The sequence below is a fragment of the Malurus melanocephalus genome, unplaced genomic scaffold, assembly GCF_030028575.1.
Source record: "Malurus melanocephalus ecotype Western Australia unplaced genomic scaffold, MMel_1.1 scaffold_155, whole genome shotgun sequence".
In the NCBI taxonomy this organism is placed as follows: domain Eukaryota; kingdom Metazoa; phylum Chordata; class Aves; order Passeriformes; family Maluridae; genus Malurus; species Malurus melanocephalus.
Window position 1 is genome coordinate 162891 of NW_026623387.1, and position 20508 is coordinate 183398.

General features: G+C 41.8%; 3 protein-coding genes across 10 annotated transcripts; 1 reads left to right on the forward strand and 2 right to left on the reverse strand.

Moving 5' to 3' along the window:
* Window positions 1-2199: 2199 nt before the first annotated feature.
* On the reverse strand, window positions 2200-6713 carry KLHL23 (kelch like family member 23). Its single transcript, XM_057371702.1, has 3 exons — window positions 5457-6713; window positions 3790-3942; window positions 2200-3279 (listed from the first exon to the last, which is right to left on the reverse strand). Exons 1-3 carry the CDS (start codon window positions 6667-6669, stop codon window positions 2969-2971), a joined length of 1677 nt encoding a protein of 558 aa, XP_057227685.1. The 5' UTR covers window positions 6670-6713; the 3' UTR covers window positions 2200-2968.
* Window positions 6714-9614: 2901 nt separating this feature from the next.
* Window positions 9615-20491, reverse strand: PHOSPHO2 (phosphatase, orphan 2). 8 transcript variants are annotated; one of them, XM_057371698.1, is made up of 7 exons: window positions 20380-20491; window positions 15212-15356; window positions 14770-14895; window positions 14357-14509; window positions 13114-13231; window positions 12899-13015; window positions 9615-12059 (listed from the first exon to the last, which is right to left on the reverse strand). In XM_057371698.1, the coding sequence occupies exon 7, from the start codon at window positions 12055-12057 to the stop codon at window positions 11332-11334; it is 726 nt and encodes a 241-aa protein (XP_057227681.1). In that variant the 5' UTR covers window positions 12058-12059; window positions 12899-13015; window positions 13114-13231; window positions 14357-14509; window positions 14770-14895; window positions 15212-15356; window positions 20380-20491; the 3' UTR covers window positions 9615-11331. The 8 variants fall into 8 exon arrangements, with proteins under 8 accessions (XP_057227681.1, XP_057227678.1, XP_057227677.1 ...); XM_057371695.1 differs by lacking the exon at window positions 13114-13231 and having other exon boundaries at window positions 15314-15356; XM_057371694.1 differs by lacking the exon at window positions 13114-13231.
* CFAP210 (cilia and flagella associated protein 210) lies at window positions 12690-19410 on the forward strand. Its single transcript, XM_057371682.1, has 9 exons — window positions 12690-12803; window positions 13785-13973; window positions 14219-14392; window positions 14486-14682; window positions 15329-15485; window positions 16470-16609; window positions 17414-17606; window positions 17911-18075; window positions 18576-19410. Exons 1-9 carry the CDS (start codon window positions 12690-12692, stop codon window positions 18783-18785), a joined length of 1539 nt encoding a protein of 512 aa, XP_057227665.1. The 3' UTR covers window positions 18786-19410.
* Window positions 20492-20508: the final 17 nt, after the last annotated feature.

Below are 20508 nucleotides of genomic sequence, written 5' to 3' on the forward strand. Positions count from 1 at the left end.
GCCGGGAGCGGCGATTCCCATCCACGGCCCCCTGTCCGTGCGCGGGGATTCTGCTCGCCCGCTCTGTTCACAGCTTGTGCGCGCTGAGCAGAAAAAGGAACAACCTGAATTTGTTCAGCGGTTGTATATTTACATTTATTAAATACTGCAAACATTCACTTAAGTACTACAGATGTACTTTGGGCATCTATAGCGCTACAAACATGAGGATGGCACAAGKGAAAATTTTAAGAAATTGTATTGACTTTACAGTTTAAATTTGATTTCCACATTAGTTCTTTTTCTAGTCTAGAAGTGTAACAGTAAAACAGTATTTAACATAATACAGGTCCAATAGGACAATAATTCAGTGTTTACATTCAACTATTTTTAAAAACTTATCACACAGATGGCTAAGAGATTCCCTGCTCTGAGTTTCCCACCTCCTGTAGGTTGCTGACCAGAGGTCAGAATCCCTGATTCTCTTGCTGAGTTCATTTTCCTGCCAGTATCCAAGACCTGATTGCAACACACCTTCTTGGGATGTGCTACGGACATGAGCTAAAAGACCATTGTAGGTTATTGTGGAAAATAGCACCAGTTGAAATTTAACCATAACTCAGAACTTATTCTGTTCTCAATTTATTCTAATACATTCAAAATCTCTGAAAAATTAGGATTTAACTGAAGCCCTAATGAGTAATTTCTTTGACTYTTGTTTATGCCAGACCAAGAAATGCTCTCCTGACAGGGGGAACTAAAGGCTTTTTTCCTCTTTGCAGTTAACACTGAGACCAAAAAGCAGCATTTGCTTGCCTGCAGGTTGCCCAGGGGAACAAAGCAGAGTCCAGCTTCCAGTGCCAGTGCTCCAGCCCTGGAACAGCACCATCTTTCATCAACATCKGACACCTAGTTTAGAAGCAGTGGACAAGTGGACACTGAGGGGTTTGGTTTTGTTAGTCCYCACCTTGTTCTCAGATGCATTCACTGACTCATGACTGTTGGTGACAGGATACAGGCCGGGATAAACCTCAAGGCCAGCCACAAGCAGCTATTCTATGCTTATGTTTTTTTAACAAACATGAAGCTCTGTGGGTACATGATTTGCACTGAAAAATTACATACACATGTTGAGTTCTCTGTTGGTTTCATTCAATACAAAKATCACCTTCACATTCTTGAGATGTTGTCCTTTAAATCTCTATCTGCCCTTGAGCAAATCTCAGTTGTGCAGATTTCCAGGACAAACAAATTCACTTTATTTCTTTTGTCCACCTACTTGGCCCACACATTTCCAACAGCCTCAGAGTTCAATTCTCCACACCTCTTTAGAGTTTACAGTCTTTAAACAAATTAGTCGAACCCTTTAWTAGTTCTCAGTGGGATGAATAACAAAGCAAAACACTGAACACACACATGAGCTTCTGACATAGTAAAGTGACGTACAAAAACATTAAAAAAAAAGAATTGTACATACACACCGCAGAACTTCACATCAAAGCTCAAAGCTGAGTGCTTTGAGCACCTGCTACCAGCAGTCAGATGCAAGTCAGAAACAGCATAAAAATTCAAAAGAACAAAAAAAAMAGTTGAAAATGCTCATGATCAAGCAAGGAAATGTTATAAACTCAGGGCTTACCTGCTTGGAAAAGTCCTTCCTTTGTATCTGAGAAATCCAATAAAACCAAAATTTCATTTTAAGTGGCAGTGCTGATGTGGGAAGTTCCCACCACACCCTACAGCAGCCCTATGTTGTCCCTGCCTCTCACACCAATGTCTAACAACTGTTTCTGCAGTAATTTTGTAAACTGGGCTGGGGGATCAGTGCTGAAAAAGCTTTTCTGTTCCCCAAAGCGTTWCTTCATTTGGATCACTGCTATCAGGCCACTCAGAGTGTGACCAGTTTGTCTACATATCACTTCACAAAAATCCACTTTCTACATAGAATTTGAAGATCTTGTATTAAGTTGTGAGAGAAACAACAAATAAATCAGTTTCAGAGATCTTTTTTTTTCTCCGTGCAAAACATATTTTGACATGATTTTTCAGTTTTGCTGACCTTTGCTCAAGTCACAGTTTAGAAAACATCAAATGGTATTAAACGAACTAGGGAAGTTTGAATCTCAGGGGGATGTTAACTATTTTTCAGTCTCTCTCATTTCCTCCTTTCACTCCACACAGAACCACATCTTGAATCACAATTGTTAATTGTGATTAACACATTAAGACTTTTCTCTGAACCCCAGTAAACCCAAAACTACAAATACCTGTGTATCAGTCAAAGATCCCACTGGAAAGTCTTGCAGAGTCTTTTTTAATTTCCCATTGGCAAWGTCAAAGTGAGTGGCAAAGAGAGTACTTTCCTCAAATGCCCTTGTACTTCTTCCAGAATACTAGTGCACACTTTTGGCTTGTGCTCTGGGGATACTGCTGGTATTTCTTTCCTCATTCCTACTCCAGCTCTTCTTCGCTCTGGCACTTGAAGGTAGAATYGGAGACATCCTGTAAATGTCCATTTCTGAATCTGATAACATRGCTATCCAAGTGATATTGCTATGTATGTACCATACACTTAGTTTGTGTCAATRATCCATTTCTACAGCTACCTTCAAAGATTTCATCTYAAGGCCATTAGTCCYTAGAGATGTATTTTGTTTGGCTTTACTCATCTTAGCACCAAATCATAGTTTCACCTTGTGATTAACAAAAACAAATCCATTTTTTCACAGTAGTTCCTATGTAGCTGCACAAAGTATTATAAGAGAGTAATTTGAGAACTTCCAGGACAAAGAATGATTGGACTAAAAATATATGGAAATCTTGTTACCACATTTCTATTTCTGAGTTGGTGAAAAYGAGAACAAATTGCATCTAGTTATTAACAATGTGCACTAAGAGACTATATTAGACAGCTCATCATGAAGTAATCAGTACTGTTATGAATACTGCATCCGCTGTTTTCTGTAACAGCGAGATGAAAATTAAATGCTTACACATTATACACACAGACACAGCCATGAGACCGCATAGCACTGGGAAGATTACCTACTGCTTCCCATTTATTCAATTCAGGGTCGTATTTCTCAATACTCTGCAGGTACGTTCCTTTGGAATAGGAATATCCTCCTGTTACAAAGATGCAGCCGTTCATAACCACTGTGCCACACTCCATTCTCCTCTCCATCATGTGAGCCATCTGCTTCCACTCGTTTTGCTCTGGGTCATAGCAGTCTGTGATCGTGGTCTGTCCTCCCACAAAATAGATCTTGTTTTGTAATGTAACTGAACACAATCCATATTCTTCAGAAAGAAAGGAATACAGTRCAATTCAGCATGATAACATTAAGTTAAACTGCAAGTACCGGACAACATTAGGCACCACTGAAGGCAGGGAAGTGTCCTCAATGAGCTTAGGAGACACCTCAGGATTTTCTGCTAAACTACAGCACCAGTATTCAGCAAAAAATTCATTTAAAAGTTACTGTTACCAGATGTAGAACATAGAGAAAACCCTTTCAAAATGAATATAAATGATTTTTGCCAGATGTCAATGAAYAGTTACATTTTACAGAAAGTTATATTATTTAATAGAATGTGGACATATCTTAATTGGAATAGTGATTTCTACAGAACAGATGCTTGAAGAAGGTCTTCCACTGTTTGAGTCTGGAARTGGCGCTTGCCATTAAAAAAAACAGGTTGTTTTTTTTTTTTTAATTAGGAATATGACAAAAACACCTAACTGGGCTTAAGGACTGCCAGGTACAAGTAATCAAATCAAGCTCTACAATTGTTAGAGAAATTATTTACCTGGATGTGGACTTGTGGTGACTATACTCCATTCATTGCTATCTGAATGGTATCTCTGGATTTTATCRTAGGTGCAGCTTCCCCTGTACCCATAGTGACCTCCAGTTACGTAGATAACTTCATGCAGGACACAGGCAGTGGCATTTCCAACACCTGTATACAGTGTGAAAGTCAAATGTGTTCAGATTGCAAACATGTGTTCAGACCAGTAATAACCATGGTCTCTTCCATCCATATTTCCATTTAAAATGATTTGTTAATATTTTAGAGTGAAATTATCCTTGCAAGTATTTAACTGAATGTGAATAAAACAGATTTATCAAGACATCAGTGTAAGTCAAGTACTACTAAATAAAACTGCATTAACCAATACATATTGCACATAATACAGCCACACAGTAGTTCACAGAAYTTTTAGGCACTGATTAAAGTCACTGATTTTGGCATAGGGAATTGGTTTCACTATTTYACTAAGCTGTTAAAAAATCACTTAGATGGCAAGAGCAAAGACAATTTTGGGAGTTAAGATTGTTCAGTGTCTCGGGGTATCTTTTCTGATACTTTTAGTCATTCTCATGGTATTACTATTTAAGCTATTGTATAAAAAAGGACCCAAACAGAATGGAGCCATATTAACTCTGTCTCTAGGACAACAAAATTAAATAAAGGAAAGGGAGGTTTGAACACATAAGTAGTTTCACCCAGAAAACTGGGCAGAACAACTGCATAGAATATGTAACTCAGTATTAGCATAGCATTTCTACTTTTGAAGGAATTTAAAARAAAACAGTAGCAAATGTTTGAGGCAAATATACAAAAAATTGAGACAGTTCTAGAAACATGCTTTTTTTTTCTTTTACATATCCAAAAATTCTCATGTACATAGAGAAATACTATGTTGCATCAACTCAAAGTAATTTTGTATAATTAATTGTAAATATTTGCATTCATTAATAAAAATGTATGATGAAATGTTTTACTATAGTATTGTTGTTATTGTTACAAAATAATCACAGAATAGTCTGAGTTGGAAGGGACCCAGAAAGACCATCAGGTCCAACTCTCAAATGAATGGCACATACAGGGATCAAACCTGTGACCYTGGCATTACTTCGCACCATGCTCTGACTGAGCTCATCTCATGGTCAGTACCTTYGGTTAGGCTGTGATTCATATATTTTTAGAAGATCACTACTTTGGCAGGTGTTAGTGCTTTTCATTATCCTCACACTAAAGATTAAACAAAGGATCCTGAAGAGATGATACACAAAAATAGGAAGGACTCCATGCAAGAAGTTTTAAATTATGACACCTTTATAAATGACTGYGCAGAAAATTTTATATAAAAATAATACAGTCCCTTTACTGGGGCTTGCACTTTGATTATGTACTGAATGGACTCTAATCCCAGGTAGTTTTCTGATTTCTTTCTAATTTTAACAGAAATTTTACTCCTGAAAGAAAGCAAAATTAAACTGAAACTACCACTTACTTTTGCAGTCATTTGACTAGTAAAGACCTGAACCAAAGCCCATGAACATTAACAGGAGATTCCCATGGATGTCTCTAGARCTTGGATCAAACTCGAAATGTTTCCATGGCACTTAAAAATGGCAAATACAAAACAATCAACAATGGAGGCAGACACCATACAAGGATTTACCTACCTTTGATCATGTTTGCAATGGGAAGCCATTTCTGTTTCAAAGGATCATAGAACTCAGCTTCTTGGACTGGAGCTCCCTTTCGGTACCCTCCCAATGCATAAATGCAGCCGCTCAAGGAAACTGCACAGTGGTAATACCTTGCGTCAAGCATGGGGCAGCCTTCWGTCCACTCATCTCGCTCACTGTTATAGATCCACACAGTGTCAAGAGCTTCAATGCTCTCTGTTCTGTAACCTCCTGTCACATATATGTCTGGTCCCAAGCTAGTRACCCCATAGCTCTCTCTGGTGTGATCTGGCATCTCCGTTCCCTGGACCCATGTATTGGTTAAAGGATCCCAAACATGCACTTCTGATAAGGGATGCCAATAATATCCTCCAATCACATACATGGCTGCGGTGGATCTTCTGGAAAGACCTTTGGGATTGAGGTTCAGGGCATTGTATATGAGTGACCTTATCTTACTGTCATTGAGTCGGCATTTGTTTTGCAGGCTTAAAGCTGACCTCAAATACACGTTATCTAGGTCTACTTTGATGCAGCTCAGCACTTCACAGATGTCTTCAATTCTTCCTTCGACGTTGTGTGCAACCCATTTAATGACAGCTTCAATGGCTGCCTCTTCTTTCTGAACATTGAGATTCTCTCTGGAGAGAATATAAGAGAGCTTCTCTTTGCCAATGTCCAGAAACTCTTCCTGCTTCCACACTTCTTCAAACTGCCATAACAATATCCTTCTGGACTCTTTCTCTAGCTCCGAGCAATCATGATATTCAGCAAAGGAGTGCATCCCAATGCAGTTGTCAGTGTCTAAGTGCCTTACCAGAAACTGCTCACAGGCTTTCTTTACTGACACGAACTGGAGCAGGTCTGCAGCCTGGAGTAGGCTTTGGACATTTCTCTTTGTTATCTGTATCTGTGATGTGTATGCGTAATTCACGAGGGCTTCCAGTACTGCATGGCTGAGGTCGGGAAGGCTGATCTGTTTTTTKGATTTTTCTCTCATATCGGCTGTGAACATGGCTTTAAAATAACTGCTGCAGGCTGCCAGGGCAGCTCTGTGGCAGTGGAAGATGACCCCCGAAGCGCACTGCAGGGTGATGTCCGTGAACAGCCCATCCAGGTAAAACGCCCGGAACGCCTCCAAGAAGCCGGCGGGGTGCGCAGAGTCCTTGTAGAGAAACGCGTACTCGTCCTGCCCGGCTCCGGCCATCGCCGCGCCCCGCAGCTGCCGCCGCTTTGTCCRCGCCGCTCCGCGCAGCCCGGCCGCYCTCCGGCTGCGGACCCGCCCGGCGCGGCGCTTACTCCCGTGCGGAACGTAGCCGCGGCCAGGGGGGCTCACAGCCCACGGCGGCCCGTGACCGTCTTTGGAAGAGACTCTGCCGGAGGGAGCAGCGGGGCCGCGGCGACAGCTCCTATTTTGGTGCCCCTGCGACCCCCCCGCGCACTCCTCCTCGCCCAGCCCGGCCCCCACGCGCCCGCTCGCCTCGGAAGGTCCGGCCCGAACCGCTGCCGCCGCCGCCCGAGCGCTCCCACCCCGGGGCACGGGTTAAAGGCTGTCTGCGGTGGTGACAGAAGGCCCGGCCGTATTAGGGACAGAAGCAGATGCCTGGGGAGCGTCACCAGCTCGGTGTCACTCAGCCGCACAACAAAGCGAGGGGCCTCGGCTGCCGCTGTCAGCGATCTGAAGGCGCCTCTCRCAGAGGAGCCCCGCGCTCCCAGGGGCTCGGAGGAGCGATACTGGGAAGAGCTGCAAGATCTAAGGGGTCCCCCGTTACCGGAGGGCAGGAGTCGAAAGGGAGCAGCCAGAGCTCTCACCAAGCTGAACCCGGCAGGGTGCAAAGGACAGTCACAAATTATGTCGACAAACAGATTACAGCTATAAATAAATTTTTAGGAAGAATGTTATAGTGGCTTTTAAAATTTCTGAAAATGTGATTCACAATTTAAGAAGTAATTTTCTTCTCTGCTAGCAACACATTTGCTTTATTTGAAACACAGCATCCTCTGGGTTCAAGCAACTCTGGGCTCTCCTTCATCTGCAGCAGGGTTTGGATCCTTTGGATCCAGTAGCCAGGCTCTCCCTGTCCTGCCAGAGCTTTCCTAGATTGAAAGAACTGCCAGCAATTTCTTATACCAAAAGGAGGTGAATATTACTATTAGCTAAGTGCCAGCTGTACCCAAAAGGAGAAATTTTAAAAGTTTCTACTTGACACAGATGAAAAAGCATATTTTTCTTTTCATTACATTGTGGTACTTCTACCACAATGCCCAGCAGAAGTATGAACTAAGGAAATCCAAACAGGAGAAGTATATGGTCATACCCCTCTGCCATCCTTCCTCCCATGCTAACCATGCAACAGGATTCAAACTGGCTCTTGGCCTTCGCATAGTAACAYGAGACAAAAATAAAGTGATTCAAACTGACAAAAAAAAAAACCCCACAAAATCAAAAGTTCCCCACACCTTCACACATCACCCCTCTTGATGCATTGTTACCCCTGAGAATTGGAGTTTAGTAGTTTAATCCAGGAATTAGAACAGCCCTGCTGACATGGGCCTGTCCCTCAGCTACATTACTCCATTTCTTTCTCTAGAAAATTGCTTTGTACAGCCCTAAGTCTTCACACAAGCCCATGCCAACAGCTTTGTTTTGGTTGCATTTTGCATTTCATCAGCTTCCTATTGACAAGCAAGAACTTCTTCCAAGCCTTGATTATCCTACTGGCACTCAATATTAAGGCTAAGTACTCTCATAGMAGTGGTGTACAATAGCAGACCTGTTACCATACATAATTACATACCTGCCTTTTGTTATGCTTTTTTTTCCATAACATTTTTACCTAAGTCATCTCCCTCCCAGAAAACAAGTCAGGAGGTCAGCAACRCTTAGTACTTTACAAGTGTCTCCTTCAAGGAGCTTCTCCATTTCTAGGTTGGGTTACCACCTTAAACCAGCTTCACTCATTTGGAGATACTCATCTCTTCTCCACTGTAACCAAACATGGAAAATTTTGGTAATTGTGGTGCTTCAGAAAAGTCCTCTCTYTTCTTTTACTAAGAGGGGAAAAAAMCCCAAACAAGACYTGATTAATACCTCAATGGTCTGCCTACTGGAATTGAAAAATTTCTTCTGTCTCCAACATATACTTTGTCTAGCAAATATCATCAGATCTACCCTCTATTTGAACTGATTASAATATAATTGCTAACATTTCAAGTAGTCTGCTTAATCTATTCTCAACTGCTGCTTCAGCACTTTCATCAAAACCACAAAAAACCTCCTTTTTAAGCATGAAGAACAATTTCTCACCCCATTTCTCACTCCTAYAGCAAACTACAAGATAGGTCCCTTAAGGCTAAAAAAACCAATAGTGTAAGGGGAAGAAAAAGCTGAGTAATCATTAATATACTACATTTTCTTTGTTTTTAAGTAAGCAGTAATTGAGATCTGTGGACAAACTGATAGAAAGCTATTCTGTAATTAAGTTCTGAAAAACACAAAACTGACCAGCACAGAATCTGGAACATTCAGCAGCACTAGAATTAAGGAAACATACAACTGCCTGGATTTCAGCTTGGATAGAGTTAATTTCCTTCTTAGTAGCTGGTTCARTGCTGTATTTAGGATTTACTATGGGAATCATGTTGACATCACACTGTTGTTTTGGTTGTTGCTAAGTGGTGCTTACACACAGTCAAGGACTTTTCAGTTTCCTGTGCTYGGTCATTGAGGGCCTGTACAAGGAGCTGGGGGGAGCATGGCCAGGACAGCTGRCCCSGACTGTGYAAAGGGATWTTCCATAGCACAGGGGGTCACAGTCAGTACAGAAGCTGGGGGGAGTTGAAWGGGAGGGGCTGATCACTGCTTGGGGATGGGCTGGGCATGATCAGTGAGTGGTGAGCGCTGTATTGCACARCACTTGTTTCTCCTGGACATCATTCCTTCCTCTCTCCTTTTCATTAAAATTATTATAATAATTTAGTACTACTGTATTTTATTTTGTTTCAATTATWAAACTGTTCTCATCTGAACCTGCGAGGTTGAATTTTTTTCCAAATTCTCCTCCCCACTGAGCAGAGGGATGGAGTGAGCAAGCAGCTCAGTTRCCAGCTGGGGTTAAACAAYRGCAACAACTTAAAASCCCAAAGTAAAATGAAATTACCCTATGCAACAACCATTACCATTCCTTTTTATGACCAGATAACTTAAACCTGCCACAACCTGAAACACACCAGTCCTTAGATGTCTTCGTGCCCTTGCACAAAACAATAGGGCAAGATCCTGAATATGMATATCTCAGTCACCAGTCAAGTATCCATCACTAAAACAAGGCCCCTGAGAACTCAAATATATTATTTTGGACATCTTAGGCAACAGATTTCAACCTTCTACACGACAGTAAAATAGGTGAGACAAGGAAGTACAAAGAGGTAATTTATATATACTATCAGACTGAAAACAGGCAAGACCACTTAAAAATCTTCAATTAAGGAAAAAAAAGGTAGTGGTATCATCAAATGTTCATAAGAAAAGGAGAACAGTGTTGCACAGGAAACAAAAGAAGATAGAAATGGCAACTGCAGGCTGCTGAGCTACATCTTAGACATCTGCAACTGAGGTGCTGTGAAAGTTGGACTAATCTCTCAGGTATTAGAGCACTTAAGCTAAAAGTGACCTCAGTCTAATAGCAGACTACACAATCATTTTGAACCTTTTGTGAGATATAAGAACRAAAACGTTTGACATGAAAACCCATTATTTAACTTTAATGAGGCTTATTTTTAATACCTTTGTATGCACAGTCCAACACTTGGGGCTCATCTCACTGTCACTGATAAAGGCCGCATGTTCACAAATGATTCCTTAATACTACTTAAAGACAGAACAATTCTGTTTATAAGTTAAAATGAACATAGATCTTCCCTTCCAGCTTATACGAGATTGTATTATAGATATAGATGAGAATCAATAGGTAAAATCAGTGTAAACAAGTATATATAGGTACCATTCTGTGGCCTGTGCACTGCAGCAGAAACCAAGGAAGAAAAAGTCATCTGGCTGACTCAGAGCTGTCAGCATGGAAGATCAAACCATTGTTAGCTCTSTACAGAGTGGCAGCAGCACGCTGTCAGGGAAGTAGTCAGAATGGGAGAGAGACTTTTCTTTAAACAAAGGAGCAACATCCTCACAGGTTTCCAGAAGAGAAAAGGTCTGACTGGCCAAAGGCTGACACCTAAACCTGTGTCWGCTCTCTCCAGGCCCTTACAAGAACAGGTGCCTGATGACACACAGGCCAGCAGAATACATGACACAAATTAGTTGTGTTGCATTTGTCAATGACAGCAAATTTTATTGTCTTTACAAGATAATACAAACTATAAAAAAAGTTATTTTGTTTGGTAAAATATTTAGTAGATTCAAAATATAAATTTCAATCGGATTAAACAAGTTTAATTCAGATTAAACAAGATTACAAGCAAATAATTTGCCATCAAAGAAGTATAAAAGCCAACAACTCTAGAACCATGCTCCTGGCACCCAGTGTTTCCTAAGTAAGGAATTTCCTCCTTGCTCTAAGTGTGTAGGAGTACAAAGGTCAGTTATATGGTTGGTAAAGGGCTGGAGACTAAAAATAATRACAAGTCCTTTTCCAAGTCCACTTATTTTGGAATCTGTACTATGTTAGAAGGTCTTCTTTACTTCACTTTCCCTTCATTACCAAGATTGAACATGACAGATTTATGTTGTGTTTTAAAAAATGYAATTTCAGGTAATAGCCCAGTTTTACAATCTTGAGCTTTTAAACACATGCAATGTTTCTCTCCCAGGAAATTAAAATGTAACTGCATTCATTTCCTTTTATCATTTTACTCATTCCTTTATAAGTAGTTTCAGGTAAGACAAAATGTCAATCGCAGATGACCAAACCAGAACAGAACACTGTACAGGAGTGAGACTTTGGGCCAGTTGAGAAATCTTTTTCTCCAAGGTATACCCCTGCCTGGGCATAGCAATGTCATTCTTCTTCAAAAACATTACTGGACATAAGTCATTCCCACCATCACCTATATATACAATTTGTGTATAACTTACTCCTCGCTCCAACTGTTTGTCTAAAAATTCTTTTAAAACTTGCCTTTTGCAAAGGTTTTTAGGGCAYTTTGCACAATGGTGAGCATGGAAATGCTGTACAGTAAGATAGCCAGTACTGCTGAATGCTGCAGGGTTTGTAAACACTTCATCAAATACTTTATGGAAGTCAGCAGCTTTCAAAATCCAGTCAATAAATACTGTATTAGAATCTGAAACGATTATGCAATCAAACAACTCTTTGTTCTCGCCAATAAATCCCAGAAGATCTATCATTCCTGCAGTGAAAGGAATTGTTGTCATAGTTCTTTTCATCTCATCTTCTTTGACACCATTATCTCCCAAATAGACAAAGACTCTGCCCATATATTCTGTCCAATGTCCCGGTTGGTAGGAGCTTCTTAATCCATTAGGAAGTTTTCTCTCAGGAGCACATCTCACAATCCAGGTGTCACTGTTTTCATCTATGATTGTATGGTCAAAATCAAAAACCAACAGAAATTTCATAGCTGTGAGAAAATAGTTTCCAAAACAAACAAAAAGGAAAATTATTTATATAAACACAAGYACTATATTCCTACCCCTGACCTTGTGCTCAGAAGAGAAAAATTCTGGAAGAAAACATCCAAACAAAGCAAACTATTTATGGCCACTACCGCGATGGGAAGCTGTGCTGCAGCTAACATGCAGTCTGTAAAGGCCAAAGTTCAGTGTCCCTCTTCTGTTTAAAATAGTTACCTGTGACAGCATCTGAGTTCCTTTTGCACTTTAATACTTGCTAGCACAGTGCCAATGCTCCTGTACTCACGCACCATCAGTTTGAGCRGATACTACATTTCTCCATCATTATTTGCCAGTGCAACGAAACTGGGATTCTCCTGGCAAAAAGCCTGGACAGGTATTTCAAGAGGAAACGTCCGCCGAACAGATGGAGCCCGTGCCTTCAACGAGGCCGCACTAAATGAACGTAGCCAAGGAAATGCAATGTAGCCGTTTGCGAAGCTGAATCTGCCGCCSCTCACGGGCTCGCCCCGCGCCCAGGGCCCGTCAGGGGAACGGCGGGACCCGGGGCCGCCCCCGCGCCCTCACACGACCGCGCGCCATCGGGTCGCCCGGCAACGGCCCCGCGGCCCGGGAAGATGGCGGCGGCGGGACGGCGGCGGCGCGGCGCCCGTGAGTGCGGCTGCCCCGCGGGCAACGGGACCCGGCGGGAGGGCAGTGCCGACCCCGCGGCCGCACGGCTCCGGGAGGCTGTAGAGGTGCCCAGCCTGACTCTCCCCAAAGCTCCCCCAGCTGCAGACAGCAAGAGGGGCTGTTTCTCYCCAGGAACTGAGCGGAGAGAACTGACCTGAACGCAGCGCAGGCCCCGTAACCTCCAAGGGCACAGCTGCGGGGAACCGAGGTGCTTGCAGGGCGCTGCCACATCAGTGCGCCTTTACTTCTGTAAAGGCAAGGCTGTCTTCACCTAGGGCAAAGGGAGAGATCAGGTTTGGTCCCTGTCAGCAACGGCATCTGGAAAACAGACTTTGACAACGGTGTCACTCTAAGAGAAATCCTCCTTACCTTTCAGACACGGCGTGTCAGCCTGCTGCAAATCACAYAATTTATACAGGACACCACTCTGTAGAGTGGCATTCCCTTCAAAAATGGCGGTTACATTTGAAAGAGCATTTCACAAAACCTAGAAAAGATGCATTTATGCATGCACATGCGTATGGAAGCCTAATGCAAGAAAGAAATGCTAGTCTTGCCAACAAATCAAGAAACTGTTCTACAACAGATCTCAGTAAACAGGATGAGTATGCAGGACAAGGACRGTAAGGCACAGTCTTTGTGCTCGAATTGCAGCCTCATCCAGCCAGTGGAATGGCTTTATCAATATTCTCCCTTTCATTTTGGGAATGGTCCYGGCTGTTTCAAGAATCATCCCCAAGTACTGTCTGGGAAGTGAATGACTACAAACCAAACACGCACATACACAGAAACAGGCAAGGGGATATACAGACACACCAGTCAATCACCACCACTGCCCAAGTGCATTCACTGCTCATAGGCAGACTACAAATACAGATACCCTGTCTTAGCTCTGGGGTTTGAGGATAGGGGACTAACTGATACTAAGGATAATTTCRTATTGTTACCATGTGAGAATTCCAWTCCTGATACACCTTTGATTATTGGATTTTCTGATATCAAGCAACCTTTGTATTTTTTCTTCCCTCTGCACAGCACATCATTTGAAAGAAAAAAATGTTCTAGATGGATATTTCCTTCCAAATGAAACAGACCTTCGTCAGGTAATTGTATTTTCAAAAGCAGAATGGGAAAGGATTCAGGCCAGCACCAGAGAAGCAGCACACATTGATAAGAAAGAACAGGAAGTGCACAAAGCTGCTAGAGAAGACCAGCCCAATGCCACTCTAGTAAGTATAAGATACATTTGTAAACAAGGGTAGTCACTTTTATATATATAAAAACAATCACAGTAACATTTCTAGCTGTACTCCCTTTGTTTAACATTTGTTTTTGAATATGTATTTTAACTAAATTCTGTTTAAATACATTTAAAAGCTAACATGAACATTATTTTTTTTATTTAAAGCTAAAATTCAAAATAAAATACCCATCCAAAATTTAAATGTGATTTATAATTTTGTCTGCACTGTAGGAGCTGATACAACAGAAACTTCAAGCCAAAAAATTACGTGAAGAAAAGGAAGAGGAAGAAAGAAAGTTAATTGATTTGGAAGAAGCACAGTTCCAAGCAGCAAAACGGAAGGAGGCTATCGAGCGTGCAAAAACCTACCTAGGTTATCAAGATGACAGAATGAGACACTTCCATGTTTGTTGACAATTTATATTTTAAAAGTGAAATTGTACTGAATGTCTTTCAAGACTTCTGAACATGAAAATTACTTCAAATATTCTCTTGCAGAGTGCACTTCTACTTGCTGAGGTCCTAAAAGAAAGAGATGCTCAAATTGAATTTCAAAAGTCAAAATTAATTGATAGCAAAAAGAAGGAATATGAAGAAGAGCAACGTCTATTTAAAGAATACATTCTCAGTGAGCAAGAGAAAGTACGTCAGCATTATATGAATCAACGGGCRTTACACAAAGATCAGCTAGAACAGTAAGTAATAATTAAAAGCAACCCTACTTCATTATTTACTCAAACTCTTCTCAAAATACTTTCTGTGAAGGTTTTACAGAAACTTACGAATAATTTGATTCATAAATGCTACTTCCAGACTGCACATCAAGAAAAGGCATTAGTCTCACTTCTCCTCTCAGATCTTCCGTAAATCTTATGGAGAGGTCCCCAGTGGTATTTATAGGACTGGCCCTGGTGGTCCAATAGAAGGAATCAAAAGTAAATCAAATAAATCCTCGTACAACTTAGTACAGAACACTACCAGCTTAAGCTGCTGCCTGCATGCCCAGAGAAAAYACAGGTATGGTGGATCATACAGGGGAAATCTTGTTCTCCACAGTGCTGCAGATATATGCCTAAGCATTACCAATGCAGCAGTGCTAATGAGTCATCCACCTAAAACTTGTCACCGTGAGACTGCAAACTGAGCATACCATATAGCTCATTTCTGGTCAGGGCTACCATTACAAACAATCATGCTGTTTTTCACCTCTGATATTCTACCTACCTTCAATGCAAACTATCAAATTCTTCACTGCAAGATACCTATGGTTATGCAAGAATATCTATCTGTTCATTACTTCATGCAGTTCCTAGACCATTTATTCACCTTTTTCCAATTCAGAATAAAAGAGCGTGAGCAACGGGCAGATCTGGTCAAACAAGAAAACAAAAAAGAACAGGAAAAATTAGAGAAATTRATCCAACTGCACCACCTAGAAATTCAGAGAGAAAAAGAAAAGAAAGAGGAACAAAAAGCTGGACGTCGGAAGCTGTATCACGTAAGTAGCAGGAAAGCAGAYAGCTCAAAATKACTATTTCAYCTTAGCTGTGATGGGTGGACTCAGCCCACAAATAAAGGGGCCTACTGGCAACAGGGGCTTTGCTCACAGCTTTAGCTGCATGGGATCAAATGCCTATTCTGCCAGTTGCAGGCCTCTGTACTTTTGAGAAAGACCTCTTAGTGGCCACTCCCTTCTGTTGTCTGAAGGGACGTGGGCACTTGATGCTTTGACTGGTCTATGGTTAAAGATTCAGCTGTAAACAACAAGGAATATCTCCTTGACTTGAGAACTGGATTTAAGTTTCACATTCCTGCTGGTTTTAGCCCATTTTTCTTTATTASAAAGAGGGAAGAGACAGAGACTGAACGTATCTTTTTAACTTGACTTTATGATTTAGAAATTAGGAGAGGTTTAGAAATTTCGTCAAGACCTGCTGCCATCTCATTTCATCTTTAAAGGCATCCTGCTCAGGAAAAACTAGAAGTGACTCAGAACAGTTCTGGCCAGCATGTAAAAGACAGTTACTTTCTTACATAAAAATATAGAAAACTCCTCTTCAGCTGTGTTTTGCATTAAGCTTTTAGACTGGGATAGTTTTGGATGAGGTAGGGCAAGGAGCAGAAAGATCTGTGTGTGTGTGGGTGGTGGTTGGACAGTCCCCTGCCACTCACTGTCCCCCTTGCCCATGTGTGTCAGTGGGAGCATGGGATAATGCTCTCGGTATCGCACAGCAGTTTGTGCAATGGACCAGAGAAGCAGCTCTTTGATGCTCAATTCCTGCATGTTTGAATAGGGAGGCGGAAGTAAGTGGAAGTATCCATTTCCCGTCTTCTGTCTCCTTTCCTGAGAATCCCTATCCTCTCTTCTGTTTTTGAAAGAAACTTGAGGAGAGAGAATAGGGAGTGATTCTTGTAAGTTGTGACCCCAGGTCCAGATAATCTAAATGTCATCTGTTACATCAGGACCATTTTGCCCATACAGGAGTATCTAAATGACCAGAAAATAATCAAAGCAATAGAGAAACAAAAACAAATGGAAGAAGATGATCGGATCAAAGCTCATTTTAAAGCAAAGGAAATTATTGCCCAGATGACAAAGAAGAGGGAAGCTGAAATGCGTAGGTAGGTACAATGCTAGGGAATAAATTGTAAACAATCTAAAAATTAYATTGTAGTTGTTTTCAGACCATTCAGACTAATGATATAACACAATCAACAGTTATTCTAAAAAGTTATGCTAAATTGTACTGATAGGAAGAGCAGGAATTAGGACAAAAAAKAAATTCTTTCACAGATTCCTTAGTAATAGGTGTGTGAGAGAGCAATCTCTCCACCCTTCAAAGTACCAAGGCTTACAAAAGTGCAAAGCTTTGCACCAGTGTATTGGGGAGAGTAATTTTCCATATGGCTTGCCAAGCCTTCAACTCCTCAWCAATTAAAGACAGTTAAGATCCTCGATGAAAATATTTTTGAGTATAAGCTGTATTTCTCTGAGTCAGATCAAGAAAAATGATTTGACTTCTTAACAAGGCACATACATTAATTACATCATGTTCTTATTAAGGAGAGATATTTTATCAATTTAACATTAAGGGTACAACGTGATGATACCGTTGAGTCAATCTAAGAATTTCCTCCCCTTCCTGCTTCTGGCCAGTACTTCCAACATTCCTCTCCGATGGTAAGATGCCAGACGGAGTTCTTACTGAGTGATCCAGCTCATTATTGCGATAGAAAGCAATGCTACATGTATACAGAGAACATTTATTTGCTAAATCTGTGGAACAGAAGAAGAYCATGAGTTGGGTGGGTGCACCAGCCTGTGTGGCAAAAGAAGTCCAGAACCAGGATTACTGAGTTTGGTAGCTTCAGGCAGACCCAGGTGTGTTGCCCTGGTACGTTAAGGATTCTCATGTTCTTCTGCAGGCTAATACAGGAACGGCGGGATAAAGTCATTAGTGAATTAGCTGAAAAAATGGGTAAGGCAATGAGGATGGAAGGTGAGCGGCTGGCTAGAGATGTTGCAAGAATAGAAGCTGAAGAAGAAAAAAAACGTGAGGAGAGAGAAGCAAAACAAAAGGCTGCCCTTGAATCTATTGCTGAATACAGAGCCACTGTGGTAAGAAACGTGGGCTGATCTTCTGCTTATTCCAGCCAAGGAGCCTGGCCCAGATCACAGYTGGTGGCTCTGGTGCCATGCATTAGCAGGCTTCATCAAGTCTGCTGACCCCTTTCCTCGAGTCCCCTCTCCCTTTCCCCTTTCTGTGYTGGGCTGCTGAAAACCCTGACCTTGGACACCGGCCARCCACAACRATCACGCTTATCAGAGTGCTGATACAGGGCTGCTTCTGCAGAGAGATATGACTTCCAGCTTAGCAGGCCAGCTCCTTGGTTAACCTCTTCGTGTGTTTTGTAAACTACAGATAAAGATGAAAGAGGAAAAGGAGAGACAGGAAAAAGCAGAGGCTGAAAAAGAACGTGATAGGTCAATAGAAATTGACCGCAAGTACCTGGAAATGGAAAACCTCAAAAAACTAGGACATCGTGAGGCAAATATAGAAATACGGAAAAGTCTGATCCAGCAAATGGTAAATAGAAGAGCTGTGCCCTGTCAATCCCTTCAGAAAGAAGCATGAATCTAAACCAATAGCATTAGCTGCTGCTGAGAGAAAGAGAGAAAGTTTTCTGTTTCGTTTGGRTTATTTGTGTTTGTTGGGTTGTTTTTAATCGTGTGGTCAGCACATGCTGGTGTTCGGGACCTGCCTCCTCAGAGCATTGGTGCAAATCAGGGCTGGTTTGCAAGGACAGATCCCATCCTGTTCTGTGCTATTATGTTCTACTGCTAGTCTCCTGTATCTTTTGGGCAAGTCACCAAAGAGCAGCAGCTAATGCTGATGTTCACTCAGCTATTTAATGTACCATTTCTGGGGGGATATGGCAGGGGCGAGAACTGGGGAGGGATGGCAAGGGTCAAGTATTAACTAAGAATGCTGCAGATCTTCTGTAAGCTTTTACCCTGTCTCAGCTTTACAGGACACTGATGTTGAGAACAAAATACTAAGCCTTGTTATTCCCTTTTCTTCATCAGGCTGAAAACCAGGCAAGAAGACAGCAGGAAAAGCAAGCAGAATTGGACTATCATGCTCAGAGAAATGCTCTCGCACTTTCTAAAGAGCATGAATTTCAGAAATATGCGAAGCAAGTAATTGAATCGAAGTCCAAGACTTCACATCATCTTTATCCTCTTCTCAAATTATGCAAAGATGCAAGAGTACTTGGAAATGGGCCATTTTTCTGAGAAAAGAAAAAATTAATGCTAGTTTCCAAACATATAATTCTATGTTGAGACCCAGTTACCTTGTCATAGCTGTAATGCTGCTCAAGAATCAAAACCATGAAATAATGTTTAAACTATCCACCAAGGAAAGACAGAAGACGTTTTCAGCTTAAAAATATGCTTTTGAACTTTACAGGCAGAGTTAAACTGGAAACAATTTATATCAAATATATAGTATGAATCTAGACGTCCATTTAAAAAAGTAAAAGGTTGCCATGTAACTAGTTATTCTCAAAAATCTCCAGCTTGTATTTCATCAATGTTAGTTTATTAAACTTTAGACAGGAATTCATGCTGTATAATTGGCTGTCACTGTAACATGTTCCAGCCAAAAGCTCACTATTTCTTTTATATTTTTAATATTTGTAGTTCTAAAAATTCACTGTCCCAGGTTTTTCAGGTCTGCGATGTGAATCCCAGTGCAAAAAGTCATATTTTTTCACTAGCCTACTTCCAGTTAATTATTCTCCGTAACAGAAAAGGCCAAACCAAAACAACTACAGGGGAAGAAAATAAATAGGTGAAAGTTAGAATTGTTAGGGTATGCAGTTTTGGTAGCATTTTGCAACTATGTCTGAAAAACAAATGTCATGCTATAAATCAGTTTTGTCACATGAAAATGTTAATGTGATTTGACCACACACCTTAAAAGGTCACCACAGAGGCAAATATGTCCCAATATAGATGTAAATAGGGCCTACAAAATTAGCAGATCAACAGGACACAACATAGTTGAGCTGTTCTTTCAAAAAGACTAACAGCAATTCAGTCTGTGGTAAAGATGTGAAGTAAAATTGTATCTCAGATTCGTCAGCAGATTTACTCACCAACACTCAAGCCATAGACATGTCCCTCCTTAAGTTTTCTTTGCTGAAATATTAACATCATATCCTTGCCTTGGACAGTTAGGGATTCCTGTAATGACTTCCTCCACCAGTACCCTGGGCTTTAAACTGGGTATACCTCTATCTAGTGTCCACTGGGAAAAAAGTCCAAGAAACCTGAAGCTTTGCTTTGCTGCATCCCACAGCTGCCAGTCTCTGGTGGCCAGACTAGAAAACAATACAAGTCTTTAAAAGAAAAAAATGCTTGCCAATATTTTAGTTTTGAAAGTGGGTGTTTGGTGTGTCCTCGAGTTTCTCAGCCTAGCTACTGAATGCAACAGGCCTTGGAGAAAGCACAGGACTTCGAGGACGGTGTGAGGCTACCCTGGAGGCACGGTGCCTCTAGCAAGCTGAGGGCCATGCAGAACTGGCTTTACCACCCCTAAACATAAAAACGCTGGGTGTAAGGTGGGTGCTGTGCTTCCTCTTCGAGGACTCACTTCCAGGCAAGGCAAGGGATGAGTTTCTGGAAGGAGAGGGAGGCCCGACCTCCTGATCCAGCTCCCAGGGCTGCCCAGGGCTCTGGGCCCCAGGCACAGGTAGGCCTGGCGGGACGAAGGCTCGTGTGAGGCGCGGCAGCGCACGGAGCCAGGCCGATCCCAATGGCCACGGCCCCGGGGAACCGGCGGAAGCAGGAGGACCGAGGCGGAGAGGGTACTTCAGCCCCTTACCGGGTACAGACTCGCCGCGAGGTTCACGAACGGGCTGCAGAGGGTCCGCCTCCGGGTCGGGGGCGCTTCCTTCCTTCCTTCCCTCCGTGTGTGACAGGGAGGCCGGTCCGCCTCCGGGGCGGGGCGGGG